This window comes from Acomys minous, assembly GCF_964271855.1.
Source record: "Acomys minous genome assembly, chromosome: 1".
Classification (NCBI taxonomy): Eukaryota; Metazoa; Chordata; class Mammalia; order Rodentia; family Muridae; genus Acomys; species Acomys minous.
In genome coordinates, this window is record NC_140483.1 from 14,884,660 (window position 1) to 14,902,762 (window position 18,103).

Here is an 18,103-nt window from a genome sequence, read left to right on the forward strand (position 1 = left end):
GAGTCACTGAGCACTATGAGGTGTGAGTGTGCTCATGTGTTTATATACCCCAGGAACAGGAGCTACAGATGGAGGGGAAGTGCTCCATTCAGCTTTACACAGCTAGTAACTTAGTCTAGAACTTAAAACCAGGTCATCTAGCCAGAATTGGCCTCTTTTGGGTCATTTACAAAACAGGTGGCGTGATGGTTCATCTTGTCTGTTAATGTCATGGGCCTTAGAGTTACCACAGAAACAAACCTTGGGGCATGTGGGAAGACGTCTCCTGCCAATGCAGTCCAGACTGAATAAACAGGAGAGCCTAAGCCAAGTACCAGCATTCATCTCTCTCCACTTCCTGACTGCAAATGCAGTGTGACCTCAAGCTCCTGCTGTTATGCCATCCTGGCCATGATGAACAATACTCTCAAACTGTCAGCCCAAACAAATGCTCCTTTCCTCAAGTCCTTCATTAAATATAGTATCACAACAATAGAAAAGGGACAAGCAGAGGGAGTCTTGGTCTCTTCTTACACATGGGTTCAGGCTACCGGACATCTTGCTCAGGTGGGCAGTCCTCTGTGCATCCCTCTTCTCATTAAACAACCGAATGTGATTAGCAAACCCATGTCAGCTTCCTACTAGTAAGAGTGAGAATTAAGAATACTAGAGGAGAAGCAGAGGTAATTTTCATTCTTCACCAAAAGTAGTTAATAAGCTAACACTCCTACTAAGCTTGCGGAGGCAGCGTCATACACGCCAACGGTACCTTCAGTCCTTCCAGCTCATTCTCCAGCTGTTTAGAATAATGCTCGCTCTGCTCTCGGAGCTTCCTGTCCTTCGATGCTTCAGCAATTAGAGCTTCAGTGTGAACTTCCAGCTTTAAAATAAAGGGAAAAGTGCAGATTTCATGGTTAGTTTTTCAAAGGACCTCTCCACAAGGTATTTGTAGCTAAATGGTTGGAGTCACACTAGTTAATAATACCAAGCTACAAAATAACTTTTATCAAAACTTAAAGAACAGAATGCACATTACTTCACTAGTCTAAGTGCAGTTTAAAGCACTATTCCACAGGTACTATGGAATTTGCCTGGCTACTGACCTCTTTCTTGGCTCTTTCTGCTCTGCGCAGCTCTTGCCTTAAGCTCTCAGCTTTTTGCATCACCAGGTCCACCTCTTCTTCCTTATCTCGGACATGGCGAGCAAGTTTCTGTTTTTGGGTGTGCAATTCTGTTAGTCGCTCATTGATCTCCATGAACTCTTGCATGGCCAGTTTCCTCTGACAGTGTGCGTCTTTCAGCTCTTTGGATTGATTTTTTAATCGCTCACTAGCCTGGACTAGTTCCTACAGTTTTAAAAAGAATATATGTTACTAAATCTGCAACCTAGAGACCAAACCTGGCCATCAAAATAGCTATTATTAAGTCATGAAGAGCCAAAATAATTCACCTCAGGACAATACTGAAGGAAACAGATGCCTGCTAAGGACATAAAAGGAACAAAATGATGCCTTGTTTACCTTCTCAAACTGCTTTTTAAGGATTATTTTTATTCATGTGTATGGGTATTTTGCCTGCATGCATATCTGTGTACCACTCACTGTGTGTCACACCTGATGCCTGCAAAGTCCAGAACAGGGCATCAGACCTATAGAACGGGGGTAACAGACAGTTGTTAGCTCCCAGGTGGGTGCTGGGAGCGGGTCCAGAGTCCTCTCAAGAGCAGCCAGTGCTCTTAACCAGTGAGCCCTCTCCAGTCCCACCTCTCAAATTTTTACAATCACACGGCAAGTGCAGAGAGGAAGCTGAAGGAGCAGAATGTAGAAATATAAACTATGGTGCTCAAAATAATTTGTAAAATTTAATAAATATTTGGGAGATATTTTAAAAATTAAATTGAATAACTGCAAATAATAAGTAAACAGTTGCATTTTTCTTAATGAGGATAATAAGCCCTAGATCAGTAACACAGAAAAACTCCCTCCATCTTAGTACTTGTTTAGAGGTGCTTTGCAGACTCAGGTCAGTGTAGCTCCCTGACTCCCAACAGAAAGAAGTGTGCCTTACCTTTAGAGGAAAGAGCTTCCAAGGAAACTTGGCTTATCCACACATTAACCGCAAATAAACACAGCCCCTATCCACAGATTTCCAAAGAACCAAAAACCAAAACCACTATAAGGAATCAAAGGCAAAGACAGGCAACAAAAATAAACACCAAGCGTATTTGGACATCATTAGGTATTGGCATAAGGTTGACATGTATGAGGTGTATGAAGAAACAAAAGGAGTCATCATAAAATTGGGAAATGAGAAAAGACTAATACAAACTATCACAGAGGTGTGTAAAAGAATCTGTAAGACATGTAGACACAAGAGAAACATGCATCAAAATTAAAAGCACACACACACACACACACACACACTTATATAATAAGGGAATTTTTGTATTTATGAAACAAGAAAAGGAAACTCAAACCTAAACCCAGAAGTGTGTAAAAATGAAGCTGGGCAGCACTATAAAATCAAAGTTAAAATCTCCAAAGACATTTGTACTGAAGAGATGGCTCAGCAGTTAGGAGCACTGGGTGGTGATCTAGAAGACCTGGGTTTGACTTCCACACCCATGTAAGGCAGTTCACAATCATTTGTGCCTCCAATTCTGGGAGAAACTGTGCCCTCTTCTAGCTTCCTTGTGACTGGGCATGCAAATAATGCCGGCAAAACACTTACACATGTAAAATTAAAAATAAATAAAAGAGGACAAACTTGTACAACCACTTTGGAAATCAACCAGGCACTTTCTCAGAAAGCTGGGAATAGCTCTACCTCGGGACCCAGCTATACCACTATTACCCAAAAGTAACATCTTTTGGGTATACCACTGTTGCTCAGCTATGTTTATAACATCCTTGTTCGTAATAGCTAGAATCTGGAAACAATCTAGATGCTCCTCAACTGAAGAATAGATAAAGAAACTGTGGAACATTTACACAATGGAATAGTACTCTGCTATTAAAAACAAGGAAATCATGAAATCTGCAGGCAAATGGATGGAACAAGAAAAGATCATCCTGAGTGAGGTAACCAGACCCAGAAAGACACACATGGCATGTACTCACTTATAGGTGGATTTTAGCCACATAGTATAAAGCATACTACAATGCACAGACCCCAAAAAGATAAGTGACATGGAAGATCCAAGGGAGGGTGCTTAAACCTTATTCAGAAGGAGAAATAGAATAGACAGAGGTAGTTGTTGAAGAGAGAGAACAAAGTAGGAGAGGAAACACAGAGAGATATGAGGGAGGAAATCAGGCCTGGGGAGAGTGGGGTGGGAAGTGGAGCGAGGACAGAAGGCCTGTAGAGAAAAGAAAAACTGGGCGGGGCATCTCTCTCAGGGTAGGCTGAAGGGGGGGGGCACATATGAGAGGGACTCTAGTAGAGACTCCTAGTAGCAGGGTCATGGAGACTGAGAGGACATCCTTTAACTAAATAAGTCTCCTAATAAAGGGAGAACTCCAACCCACCCACAAAATTCACCCTGCATACAAGAAATGCAGAGATAAAGACAGAGGAGCTAGAGCAGAGATTGAGGGATGGTCCAACCAGTGCCTGGCCCAACCCAAGTTGCACTCCATGAGAGAGAACCAACCCCTGACAGTATTAATTAATGACCAATTAATACTCTGCTATGTTTTCAAGCAGTAGTCAAACAGAGCTGTCCTCTGAGAGGTCCCATGCAGCAGCGCCTCAAAACAGATGCTGAGATTCTTAGCCAAATATTGGGCAATGGGTACAGAGCCTTGTGGAAAGTTGGGGGGTGGGTGCATGGAAAAGGACCTAGAAGTGACAGGAGCTTCACAAGAAGACCAACAGAGCCAACTAACCAGGGCCCAGAGGGGCCTGCTGGGACTGAAGCACCAACCAAGGGCCTTGCATGGACTGGACCTAGGGCCCCTATAAAGATGTAGCAGATGGGCAGCTCAGGATCCATGTGAGTCTCCTAGTAAGGGGGTGGGGGCTCTCTCTAACATGGACTCTGTTGCCAGCATTTCAATTATGTTCCCCTGGCAGGGCTGCCTCAGGCCACAGAGGAAGACGACACAGTCCTGGTATGACTTGATAAGCTGGGGTGGGTGGGAAGGGGAGCTCTCCTCTTCTGAGGAATAGGAGAGGGGCATGGGAGAGAGAGAGGGAGGGTGGTGAAGTACGACCAGGAAGTAAAGAGAATTTAATTAATTAATTAATTAATTTGGGAGGCCAGAGATGACTCAGTTGAGAAAGGCACTGAGTTTGATCTCTGGGTCAACGAAGAGAACTAACTTCTGCAAATGTTAATCTGATCTCTACACTCAAGCCACAGCATATGCACACATGTGCACATACAAATGTTAATCTCATCTCTACACCCAAGCCACAGCATATGCACACATGTGCACATACAAATGTTAATCTCATCTCTACACCCAAGCCACAGCATATGCACACATGTGCACATATAAATATACACATGTGCATACATGCATATATATACAAATGTAATACATTTTTTAAAAAGAAAATTGGAGTGGGAGTAAATCACTTATATTCTGCTCTCAGAAAAACAAAAAATAGATAATTAATTTCAGAAGAGGCAAGTAGTAACAGAGAGGGTGGGGAAACTTGCCAAGAGACAAGAAAATAATACTGCATACTTAGAAAAATTATTTCCAAAGTATAGTGAAAACTGGCAGAGTTTAACACTATCAGATCTGCACTGAAGAAAACTCTATAGCTTTACTTCAGGATAAAGGAAAATGTTTTTAGAATAACAACAGAACACAAGGGAAACAGGGCTAAGAATCTAGGATGCATGGATGTGAAGAAATGTGCATATGATCATATTATGTTAAATGCCTGATGTGTAGTTACTAATAAATAAATATACATACTAAATATCTGTGGAGACTGCACATAAATTGGGAAAGAAGTAACAGAATGAGAGGCCCTTAAGAATTTCAGCGACTGGTTAATACATTTAGATTTTGTTAATATGGATAGTAAAATTCAAATGCAAATACCCAAAGACCAGAACTAGTAGAGAGTAAAACATAAACAAGAAAATTAGAATAAGAACTGACTGAGCAAAACAAAAAGAATTCTGGAAACTGGTTTCATAGCAACATACATGTACTTTACACTGATGAACTATGCCTCAAAAATGGTTAAGAGAGGAAATACTATGCTACATACATTTATTTTAGCATAATTACATTTTGCTAAAATAAGGACACAAAAGAAACACAGAATGACAAATATGAAGCAAAAATAATGTAGCAGGAACATATCATATCGATTAGTAATGAAGATAAATAAAAAGGGCCAAAGTCACCAGGTAAAGGTAGTTTGTCACACCAGATAAACAAAATCTAGACCCTAGAAGAAAAAGCATTGTTAGGAATAGGGAATATTCCTAAACAATCACAGTACTCAATAGAATAGGAAGCCAAGCCATGCTAATATTTAGTAAATTCTGTAAGGAAGTCTTAAAAGTACATTAAAAAGAAACTGCCCAGACTATAGAAGATTAGAAAATCAATCACCATGACAAGAATTTCAATTTTCTAATCATTAATTATCAACAACCTGAAATACGGCCCACACCTGTTAACCCAGCACTGAGGAGGGTTAGAGGCAGTGTTTGGTCTGCCATGTTTAGGCACTGAGTAGAAGGCCACCCTGGGCTACATGTGTGGTCAGCCTGGTGTAGACACTGAGTAGAAGGCCATCCTGGGCTACATGTATGGTTAGTCTGGTTTAGGCACTGAGTAGAAGGCCATCCTGGGCTACATGTGTGGTCAGCCTGGTGTAGGCACTGAGTAGAAGGCCATCCTGGGCTACATGTGTGGTCAGCCTGGTGTAGGCACTGAGTAGAAGGCCACCCTGGGCTACATGTGTGGTCAGCCTGGATTAGGCACCGAGTAGAAGGCCATCCTGGGCTACATGTATGGTCAACCTGGCTTAAGTACTGAGCAGAAGGCCACCCTAGGCTACATGTGTGGTCAGCCTGGTGTAGGCACTGAGTAGAAGGCCATCCTGGGCTACATGTGTGGTCAGCCATGTTTAAGCACTGAGCACAAGGCCATCCTGGGCTACATGTGTGGTTAGCCTGGTTTTGGCACTGAGTAGAAGACCATCCTGGGCTACATGTGTGGTCAGCCATGTTTAAGCACTGAGCAGAAGGCCATCCTGGGCTACATGTGTGGTCAGCCTGGTTTAGGCACTGAGTAGAAGGCCATCTTGGGCTACATGTGTGGTCAGCCATGTTTAAGCACTGAGCAGAAGGCCATCCTGGGCTACACGATGGGACCTTGTCCTATATTCCCTTCCACTAACAGGTTTGGAAAAGTTCTAATAACCTTTATATGTATAGAAATTTGCCCCTTTTTTGGAAATATATATTCTTTTCAATAATATATACTAAATATTGTTAAATTAACACTAAGGTCTAAGCATGAAGCAAACTCAGTGACATGCTTCAAGGCACTGCAATGGACTCATAAATCAATGAGAGACTGCTACAATTACAGTGAAAACTTTACAACATACTCATAAGAAAATCATTTGTCAATGATAAAAACCATAAATACAAAAAACACTTAAAACTAAAAACTTTAAAAATAAAAAGTAACAACTGTTTCATATATAGAATTTGTGCTGTAGCAATGCTATATGGGAAACATATAGTCTAAACTAGAAAGGAAAAGGGGAGTAGATTTCACATAAGAAACAGAGAACCTTTCTAGTAAGAATGAAGCATATCGTTTCACTCATTCTGAGACCAGCATGACCTTATATTAAACATAACCATGAAAAGTGAAAGTGTAGGCCAATTTAACTCATATATAAAAACCATTTTATAAGCAAATACTTACAGCGGTGTATAAAAGTCCTAGATATGAGCTTTTGAGTTAGGCTCTATACAAAAATGCTATCTCTGCCGCTTCCTATCTCTGCTGACTCTGAGCAAGCTAACATCTCAGTATTCAGTGTTAGTTAAACAAGAACAATACAATAATACAGAACTCATGGGTTGCTGTGAAGATGAAATATATTATATATAAACATATATGGATGACACTTAAAACACTGCTACTAAGCAATCTATCATATTTTCATTAGAAAATAATACATGGGTAATTTAGACTCAGAAATGTGTTTCATATTAGAAAAACTGTTGATGTAATTCACCATACATGTTTAAGCAGAAACAATCATATAAATGTACAGGAATGAACATTGCATAAACTCATATTCATTCTTAAAAGTAAAGATTGAGTAGCAGAATAAAAATAGAAAGTGATTACATGATCATATTAGAAAATGCATTACTAGGACATGCACAGCAAGCATTAGTAGTAAAATATTACAGGTGTTTTAAAAATCATCAGCAGGTAGATGCCTGTTGTTTCTAATTCTATTTAGCATCATACTGAGGTCCCTGCTAACACAGTAAGCTTACAAAAGATGGAAACCATAAACACCCCAAATTAGAAACAAAGTTGTTGTTATTTTCAGAACATTTTGGAAGAAATCTAAAATATATCCTGTTAGTTCATCAGTGTTGGACCAGAGCTGCTAACAAAAGCCAGTGAGAAAGCATAACATTTAAAGATATTTAAAATATGAAATAATATAATAACCAACTTAAGGAAAGACAACTTTTTCATGAAAATGTAAATTAATTAATTCACTCACTAATTCACTCCCTCCCTCCCTCCCTCCTTCACGTTACTGAGACAAGGACTCAGAGTTCCCAGGCTATTGTTTCTGATGTGCTGCCTACATCCCCTTCTGCTGGGGTCATAAGAATCAGCATGTCTGTTTATGCAGTGCTGGGGATTGGACAAAATGCTTTATACATGCCAGGCAAGCATTCTACCAACTGGGTCATAATGCAAAATTTAAATAACTTTAAAGATATCACATTGGTGGTTTAAAAGACTTTGGCACTGGACAAAAAGAGCTTTCAAGTTGCAGAATTAGTCCACCTGAACAGATGTCACTGAAACTTGAGGCCATTCCCAAATGTGAGCTATAAAGGGTAATTCATAACAAATTTCGATAGTGAGAAAATTTCATTTACTTTAAGGTGAGGCTGCACATGCCCTGGACTATGTGAAGCTCGTTGTCTGGGGCTTAACTGAGGCCTAGACTAGTTAATGTTTATTCCAAAGCACAGAGAAGAGGTCAAAGACATCTCTCTTCAGACTCCCCAGGAGATTCAGGGGAAAAAAGGAGTAGGAGAACAGTATTGCCTTTTTCTTGTATATTAATACCTGGATAGACATTTGGGCGTTACTCTGCTTTAACACAGCCTCCTCACTAACTAAATCCAATCAGTTCTCAGGAGATAGAAACTCATGTAGAGAGGAACCATGTGGCTGTTATCTTCTAAGTACAAATAATAATCTGCTGTACTCTTGTTTATGTGTATATTCAAAATAATAACAAACATGAATGCACTTTGATATAATGCAAAACAATTCTTTTATAATTGATCAGTGATAAAACATAATTTCAATCAAAATTCCATCACAGTTTTCAAGGGATAGAGACTTATGTAAAGAGAAAATTTGCTATATGACAGAGGTGTCACTGCACAACTGGAGAGTGAACAAATATTCTGTACACAAGTAACTGGTCAGCCATATTGGAGAAAGGAAAATCGAATTCTTCTAACATTGTTAGGCAGTTAGTTAGGTATCAGCAAGTTTGGAGTCTGACAGGAACAAACCCCTCCCTCATAACAAGCAGGGGAACACTTGATCGCTGGTCCAAAAAAAAAGCTCTGAATCATATTTCTGTTCCTGGTTGGATGGATGCACATTCAGAATTTATGAGATTTATTGTCTGGCTGAAGGCCTTTTCAAAAAAAACAAAACAAAACAAAACAAAACAAAACAGCTCTGAGTCACATTTCTGTTCCTGGTTGGATGCACATTCAAAATTTATGAGATTTACTGTCTGGCTGAAGGCCTTCTCAAAAAGAACAAGCATCCTTTTCCATAAGAGCCAATCCAGACAACAGAACACCCTTCAGAAAAAGCTGCTCAAAAGACTTCAGAAATAGTATAAAGCCTACCTCAGTGTAGGTAGACACAATGGCCTCTATTCACTGTCAACCCTCATCCCTTGAGAATGAGCAATGGTCTATGAAGGTCCCTTTGGCCACTGCCCCGTCACCCCTTGAAGGTATTATACGTTGTGCTACAATAAATTCCACTGGTCTTCTACACTATGCTGTGTGTCTCTGTCTCACAAGAATTCTTTCCACAGTGATCACAAGGACCAGGGACCAAAAGGAACACAAGTAAAGCCCAGTGACAACATGTAAGCAAAAATGAGTTTCTAGTGTTTGGAAGCATAACTACCAAAGACCAGACTTTAAAAAATAAGGATAAAATATAGGAGGTTTAAAAAAGAAATCAAACCTCTGATTTCTTAATAATGTATGAGCCAGCAAATGCACTAACTTAAATACACTGACAATGTGTATTACACTTACAAGCTCCGGTTAGTCAAGGAGAGCAAATAGAAAAGCCACTGACAGGTATCTTTAACCTGCACATTTAATGAAAGACACTGGAAATTTTCAAGAATTCTAATAAATAAAAAAAGATAAAAAGAAGAAAAACCTGTAACATTTTAAGATATTTTGTAAAATAACAACAACAAAAACAATGAATAGCCATGTGGCTAGAGATATTTAACCATGAAAGAAGTTAGATAAAGCAAGTTAGACTGGAAGGAAACACTGGGTTAGAACAAAGTCTCAATATAGACAAGACTGACTAACGGAAATAATTGCAGCATATGAATCAGCATGTACCACAGAAACTTCTGTACTGCATGGAAAAATATAAAAACTGGAATACTGGAAAACATTTTGACATTATTATAAAAACAAAGTATTTTCTAAGCTAATTAAAAATCAGCAGAGGACCTAAGTGAACAGTGTTCCAAGATGATACAGAGAAAGCCAACAACTATATGTTATTCAAGATAAACTAAATACTACAGAAAGGGAAAATCAAACCAGAGTTAGATGTCATTTACAGCTGTCAGAATGCTTAGTATAAAAAAGACAAAAGCAAACAAGCATTAGTTAGAACTCAAAGAAAATGAATTTTTTCCCCTTCTGCCTGTAAGCCATTACCCAAGTAACATCTTATTATTTAATATACCTTACTGGTAAATCTATTTCTTTTCAACACTAAAAATGTCTTTTCAAAATATACTTTCAGGATTTTTAGCATTAAAATGTACTAAAATTTGTCAAAATACTTGTTCCTATAAGTCAAGTTATCACAGTTTTATGCTTATTATGTTAATTAAATTTGACTGTGTATAATACCAAAAATATAAACTCATAAACCACTAACATTGCTACACTATTATTAAAGGAAAAAGAGTGGCTGCCATAAGTGTCAAGTGTTATTATATGACCCTCAGTTGAAATGGATCTATATAAACCAAAACTTAAAACTGCATTAAATGAAAAGCGAAAATGTTCTCATCTGATTCAATTTAATCTATAATAGCTCCCTTATCAGCAAAAAGTTACTTTATTCTTAACTCCATTTACTTACTGCTAATAAGACTCATAACTTACCCACAGAAGGACGTCATTCGTATTAATAAGTATTTTGTATATCAAACCACTGGCTATGATTTATAGTGTGCCAGAAACTGCATAGCTGCTCTAAGTTCCAACATTTTGTGGTTGCAGTGAAATCCACAGTACTTACCAACATGAGGTTCAAGTCTTTTCCCTACTGCCTGAATGTTATTTTCTCTACCGCGTTGTTATATAATCTTATTATGAATAGATCTTGCTGCTATGCCTAGTAGTGCTTAAATCTTACATAAAATTCTTATGAAAATGATTTTAGCTTTTTTCCCATGCTGCTTTGGAAAAGAAAGTGACATGTAAAGAATAAGTAAATCACAGAGGGGATTTTAAACTATAACCTATTAGTGTTCATACCAGCAAGTTATAATGAAAATATATGATGAACAGATATGCGTCAAAGATACATGACCACATTATAAATTAGAAAATACAAATTATGACAAAATATCATTTAAGACCTAAAATCTATATTTAAAATGTTATAGATACGCTATTTGTTTTTCTTGTGTCTTTTTTTAGTAACATTCCTTTCTTTTTCAAATATTTTATTAATTTATTCATATTACATCTCAATTGTTAGCCCATCCCTTGTATCCTCCCATCCCTCCCTCCCTCCCACTTTCCCCCTACTCCCCTCCCCTATGTCTGTGACTGAGGAGGACCTCCTCCCCCTGTATATGCTCATAGAATATCAAGTTTCTTCTGGTAGACTGCTATCTTTACTCTGAGTGCCACCAGGCCTCCTCATCAAGGGGACATGGTCAAAAATGGGGCACCAGAGTTCGTGTGAAAGTCAGTCCCCACTCTCCACTCAATGGTGGAGAATGTCCTGTCCATCGGCTAGATCTGGGTAGGGGTTCTAAGTTTACTGCATGTATTGTCCTTGGCTGGTGTCATAGTTTGAGCAGGACCCCTAGGCCCAGATCCGCCCGTCATAATGTTCTTCTTGGATGTTTCTAGGACCTTCTGGATCCTTCTACTTCCCCATTCTCCCATGCTTCTCTCACCTAAAGTCCGATTGGAGTAACATTCCTTTCTAAGTCAAGACTTTTAGCTTCCCAAATGAAAAATGATTTTGAACTTTAAAGCCTCAAGAAACTGAGTTCTCTTACTACTAGCTAATGAAGAATGTCACAGGCCCAAATAATTATTTAAAATGTAGGGGATGGTTAAAAGAACATACTGCTCTTGAGGAGACCCACACTCATGTCCCAGCACCCATATTAGCCAACTTATAATCGCTTATAATTTCAGGGCCAGGGGGTCCAATGCCTGTGGCTTCAACAGAGGTGCACATATTGTCCCCTCACACATAAATACATAGTTGAAAATAAAATCAATCTTAAAAGGCTGTAAAACCATTTTAAGCTAACATGTTAGGTTAGCATGAAAATTTCATTTTTAATTTTTATAGAAAAATATATATTGTCATTTATTAGGAATGCTTCCTCTAATTATAAAAGATGAAACATGTAGAAACAGCTTTAAGGATCCACTCATATGCCAGGTGTGGTGACGTGCACCTTTAATCCCAGCAGAGGCAGGTGGATCCCTGTGAGTTCGAGGCCAGCCTGGTCTACAAAGTGAGTCCAGGACAGCCACGGCTACACAGAGAAACCCTGTCTTGAAAAACCAAACAAGAACAAACACCCACACCCCCTCCAAGGGTCCATCCATATATGCTTACCTTATTTAACTCTTCTCTTTCCTGCTGCAAAGTTTTGATTTGTTTTTCAAAAGCCTTGATTTGCCTAAAAGCATCATCTAGGTCTCGTCTCACAGAATTAGCTTCTTCAAGTTGTTGTTCCAAATGATTTACTTCTAAAAAACAAACAAATAAAACCCAAAAAAATCCTATGATCAGATATTCAATCTAAACAAATAAAAAGCTGAACAAGTAATAGCAGTATTCATCCAGAAACGGCAGTTAATTTTTATTTTCCTCATCTTTTGGATTAAAGTATTGGTAGTTCACTTCATTCAGGAAAATTTATATAAGACAGATTTAGAATATTCTGAGTAAATTGACAAACACTACATAATTGGAAAATTATTTCCAAATAACAGGATTTTTTTCTAAAATCAAAGTTATTATAAGCAAATTATTTTAAACTTATAAAGCCTATAATTTATTAAATTCAAGATATACATTTCTTCTGCATAAATTATATACAGTATTTTAAAATGGTCTATTCCAGTGGTTTTCAACCTTCCTAATGTGGTGACTCTTTAATACAGTTCCTCATGTTGTGGTGAGCCCCATCATAAAATTATTTTCATTGCTATCTCATATCTATAGTTTTGCTACTGTTATGAGTCATAAAATAAATACTTTTGGAGATAGAGGTTTGTCAAAGAAGTCACAACCCATAGGTTGAGAACCATTACACTAAGGCCTTCACCTCACCAAATTGCTGCACACAAATACCTGACTCTGTCAACCAAATAAATAAAAAGTCCAATTATTAAGTCACAGCTGAAATTGGTGAGACACTGGGGAAAATGTTTTAATCATTAATTAAAATAAGAGAATAATTTAAAATGCATTAGACTTCCTGAGATAGAAAAATTAAAACATAAACTTAGATTCTCAGTGCTCAAACTACCGTTCAGTGAGGGGGTAAGACTGGGTTCAAATACTGTAGGAAAGGAGCAGTAACAATCCACTGTACAGCAAGCAGTTGGTCTGACCAGAACAATCTAAACACTCACAAGATGAAAACAAAAAAAATTCACAAATAAGACTCAGGAGTAGGGAGTAAAGCAGGGACACTACACTGATAACCAGCCAAGAGCAGATACAGCATGCAGTTGTAATCCCAGCACTTAGGAATCTGAGGCAGGAAGATGCTTAGTTTGAATTTTGTCTGGACTACATGGTTAGGCCTGCTTGATACTCTGCATAAAGTTGGCTATAAATACAAACTTCTACACACACACACACACACACACACACACACACACACACACACACAAATATAATGTAACTAAAGCAATCAAAGTGTCTGTAATTACTTGGAGTTAAAAACATGAACCCATAAAATGATGTTTTAAAGAATAAAGTGGAATGGAGAATACAGAACTAATGTAACAATGTAAGGAACAAAGTATCATCATTACATTAAAAAGAAATTAGAAACAAGTGTTCAAGGCTAAGGAGTGATTGATTCCCTGTGTAGAAGGCACTGAAGTAGCCAAATGAAACCGCGAAACATTAAAAAAAAAACAACCTCAAAAAGCTCCAAAGGGGATTGGCTTTTCCAAAGTGCAGAATGCAAGAAAAGGAAAAGAAGCCATGTTCAAATACATAATAAAAATTTACTGCATACACTATAACTTACTTTATATACTAGAAAACTAGTGTATATGCAATTATAATATAAACCATGATTGATAAATTGATAAACTATGAAAAGTCAAAGATTTAAATAAGTAGAAAATTATACCATGTTCATGGATTGAGAGACGCAGTATCATTAGGGTATCAATTATCAAGTCAGGTGTGGTGGGACAGAACTCAGAAGCCTGAGACAGAACGATGGTTACCCTTTCTCATAAAAACAGAAGGTATCAATATCCTCATGTTGATTAGAACCATGCTTGAAATCCCATACACTGAGCATATCGCCTAGTAATCTTATTTCTAGGTATTAACTAAAGAGAAATGAATACTTATATTCACACATTGAAGCCTCAATTAACTTCTCAGAGCACTGTTTCTCAACCTTTCTAACGCTGCAGCCCTTTAATACAGTTCCTCACGTTGTGATGACCACCCCCAACCATGAAATTATTTTCATTGCTACTTCATAACTGTAATTTTGATGCTGTTATGAATCATGATATATCTGTGTTTTCTGATGGTATTAGGTGACCCCTGTAAAAGGGTCATCTGACCTCCAAAAGGGTCACAAACCACAGGTTGAGAACCACTGGCCTATTCTAAAATGCCAGTAAATTCAGGCTATTTGGTTTTCATATGAGATAGTGGTCATTCATACTCCTTTATGAAGAAAGGGTCTGCTTTAAGACAATTACATGTATGTTACTATGAAACACTAACAACATACTAAACATTTAAAGATATAAGAAGTAAAACACTTGGGTAGTTTAGTGCTTTGCTAGAAATGTATCTATCAACTCCACAAAAATTGACATTTACTTATAAGCAAGATAAAAATTTTCTGATTTTTGGAGAGATGTAATTTGAGTGGGTTTTTCCTTTACTCATACTGTAAGAATCTCTTTTGCCTACTCATTTGGCCCATTTCCACATATTTAATTTAATTATCCTTTAAAAAATTTAGACACAGAATTCACATCTACCTCAGTAAACAGCCAGTCTTTTAATATTTTCAGTGACTTAGCAAAACATGGGCAATAAAAGTTTTCATTCTATGAGGGAAGAAGATAATGAAGACACAGTATCTGGGAAGAACATATGAATTCCATTAGAGGGTTACTAAGGTGATCAAGATGTTTTGAAAGTGGCAATCCGCATCCAGTAACTTATCCTTGTTCCAGGTTCACAATAGAACTTACCCAACACAGGTGAGTTTCTTTCATTATTTTTGGTTAATTAAGTAAGCAGCCACCAGGGCTGGTTCTAGGTTAGTAGAAATGAATATACAGGGTTTTGTATGGATGCCCAATACCAGGGCAATAACATGATTTTTAAAAGTATATTATACATAATACAATTTCAATAAGAAAACAAAATACCCTTCATATTTCATACAAAAGTATCCAAAAAGGGTATAAACTTTCATTTTTGTTATCTTTAGACACTCAACAATAGTATAAAAACAAGTTAGCTCAGCCTTCTAAGAATTCAGATTACAGTGAAGAAGAATCAGATACTAGCAAAAGCCTTTAACCCTGATTTTATTCTAACTTTACTGGAAATTAGAAGGAGAAAGTAACATGATGTCTGACATTAGTTGGTGTGTGTCTTGTACGCACAGGTCTGAGGAACATTAGAGTGAGGGTTTTGACACTTTGCTCCTTCACAGTCAAGCAGGTCTTGAGGAGGCTAACATTTTACCTCTATCTTTAACGTGAAAGTATTTCAAGTAGCTTGAGTCTGCACAGCAAATGAGGTCCTTTCAATTTTCCTTCCATACCTTCAGTGTCCAATATAGTTCCTAGGACTCAGCAAATGATTTATGTCTGAATAACAATACAACTCCAAATAAGGAATGCCCATCCTGTCAAATTTCTCCTTTTTGTGTGTGGTGGAGAGTGACTAGAAATGTAACTGGCACTGAAAGAGTAAAGCCCTATGTGAAATGGCTGCTCTAACTGTACACAAGTTTACTGAGATGCACAGAAACTGGGACTGCTCAAATGAATTCCTTAAACTAGTTGTGTGGTGTTTTATTTGTGAGTTAACTAGAATAAGGCGAATTTATCTACAATGCTTACAAATGCATGCATCGTAACATAGAGAATTTTGGTTCCTTTAAAACACATAGCAGTATTATAAGAATATGTTTTTGTTTTAATGCCAGGTGTGGGGACACAGGGCGCTTCACAACAGCTGACTTTGATTTGCCGTGGGCTCTAACAGAGGCGTGATTTTACCAGCTGTAGATAGTTTCTGTGGCTGTGTGACGTTTGGAATTCTGAAGACTTTTCAGAGGGTAGATAAATGCTGCTAGGGCACCATAGGTGAGTTGTTGGTTGGTTGGTTGCTGGTGGTTGTTGGTTGCGGTTTATTAAGTAGTCGTGCACAAAGAAGAAATTAGATTCCTGATGGCCAAGATCAAACTTGCCTCAAGGAGCCTGATGCTCCTAATCAGCAGGAAGTAGTCTAATGATAAAGACCCAAAGCAGCAAATGCCAGCCACATGTTAACAGTGGAAATAATCAACTGTATAGCTGCTATGGGAAATGGCATAGGGATTCCTTTGAAAAAAATTAAACAATATACAACCCACAATCTCATTACAGGGTATATATCCAAAAGCAGCAAAAACAAGAATCTAAGCAGTAACTGTATTTGTGTTCATAACTGCATTACTATCCCATAGTCAAAGGGTAAAAGCAACCCACATGTCTAAGAACAGATGAAGGCAAGGGCAAAATCTATTATATGAATGTAATGGAGCATCACTCTGCTTTTAGAAAGTAGAAGTTTCTAACACATCATACAACACGGATGATCCCTGACAACCCTACACTAAGCAAAACAGCCAAACACAAAACAATGAATAGTGTGTGCTTCTACTGTACGAGGTTTCTGAAAAAGTCAAGTTTACGGAAGCAGAAAGTAGGGCTTAAGGAAGTAGAAAAATAGCTACTGCTTCATCTGGTTCCATTTTGAGATGATGAAAAAGATAGTGATGACAGCTGTATGAGATGTGAAAGTGGTTAATAATACTCAATGGAGTATTATAAACTGTTAAAATGGTAAATTGTGATCAATATATTTTACCATAATTTTTAAAAAGATGAGGAAAGAATGAGGGGATGAAGGGATAAAGGAAGAAGGAAGGAAGGAAGGAAGGAAGGAAGGAAGGAAGGAAGGAAGGACGGACGAGCAGGTATTGGAGAAATGGAATGAAAGAGAGTACATAAGTGAGTATCATATATCTAACATAAGAAACCCTGCAAGGTAAGAATACTTCCAAAGAAAAGGACTAACCCTTTCTTTTAACAGTATTTTTACTGATTTTGCTAATTTTATTTCAGCATTGAGAAAGAACTTTTAAAGTATGAGTCAGGAGCAGCCTGACAAGTGTTGGACTTAGGAAGACAGTGGGAGCAAAGAAAAGGAAGGAAGCCAAGAAGAGCTGGGAGTAACAAGTTTCTCGAGATAGAGTGATGCTCTCCATGCTATGTTGAAAATGGAAGTTTGTTGGGTTTGCCTGAAGTAACACAATGAAGACAGAAATCTTAGGAAATGGGTAGAGGTGGGTTTAAGTCATATTTCACTTATTCACCAACAAATACTGGTTTGGGTTTTTAATGAGCTGTGTATAATCCTATAGGTACTTAGAACACACTAGTGGATAAAATGGAAAACATCGATCAATTTAAAGCTCCTGCTTTCAAAAACCTTGTGCTCTGGTGGTGAGGTAGGAGAAGACAATGTACAGACACAAACATGTTAATAATGAAACATGGATGACTACAGGGTTACAAAAATGTTTCCAACAAAAGAACAAGCAAACACAGACAGATGGCAGAAAACAGACAGATGGCTGACAGGTAGACAAGTGAGAGAAGGGAAAAATAAAATAGACAGTTGGGGACTTGTATATACAAAGGATAAGCATTAATGGGATCTAAAAATAATGTGATAAGGGTACAATCGGGGCATAATAAAGGGAGTAATTACTAGAAGTGAAACTGAAGAGACAAACGCTTGGCGATGAAGGACTCCGATCAGCATTGAGAGATTCTTCCTTTATCCTGGTGGCAAGGAGAGTCACCTGAAGATGCTGC

At 37.9% G+C, this 18,103-nt stretch overlaps 1 protein-coding gene across 14 annotated transcripts in view; it reads right to left on the minus strand.

Moving 5' to 3' along the window:
- CDC42BPA (CDC42 binding protein kinase alpha) overlaps nt 1–18,103 on the minus strand; it is a 207,647-nt gene that overhangs the window by 74,270 nt on the left and 115,274 nt on the right. For 11 of the 14 annotated variants that reach the window (XM_084791667.1, XM_084791676.1, XM_084791674.1 and 8 more), the window contains exons 12-14: nt 12,342–12,475; nt 1,083–1,325; nt 749–859 (exon numbers count right to left, since the gene is read on the minus strand). In XM_084791667.1, coding sequence (XP_084647793.1) covers nt 749–859; nt 1,083–1,325; nt 12,342–12,475 — 488 coding nt within the window. The remainder of the gene's footprint in view (nt 1–748; nt 860–1,082; nt 1,326–12,341; nt 12,476–18,103) is intronic. The other 3 variants (XM_084791680.1, XM_084791670.1, XM_084791672.1) reach the window with 1 other exon arrangement.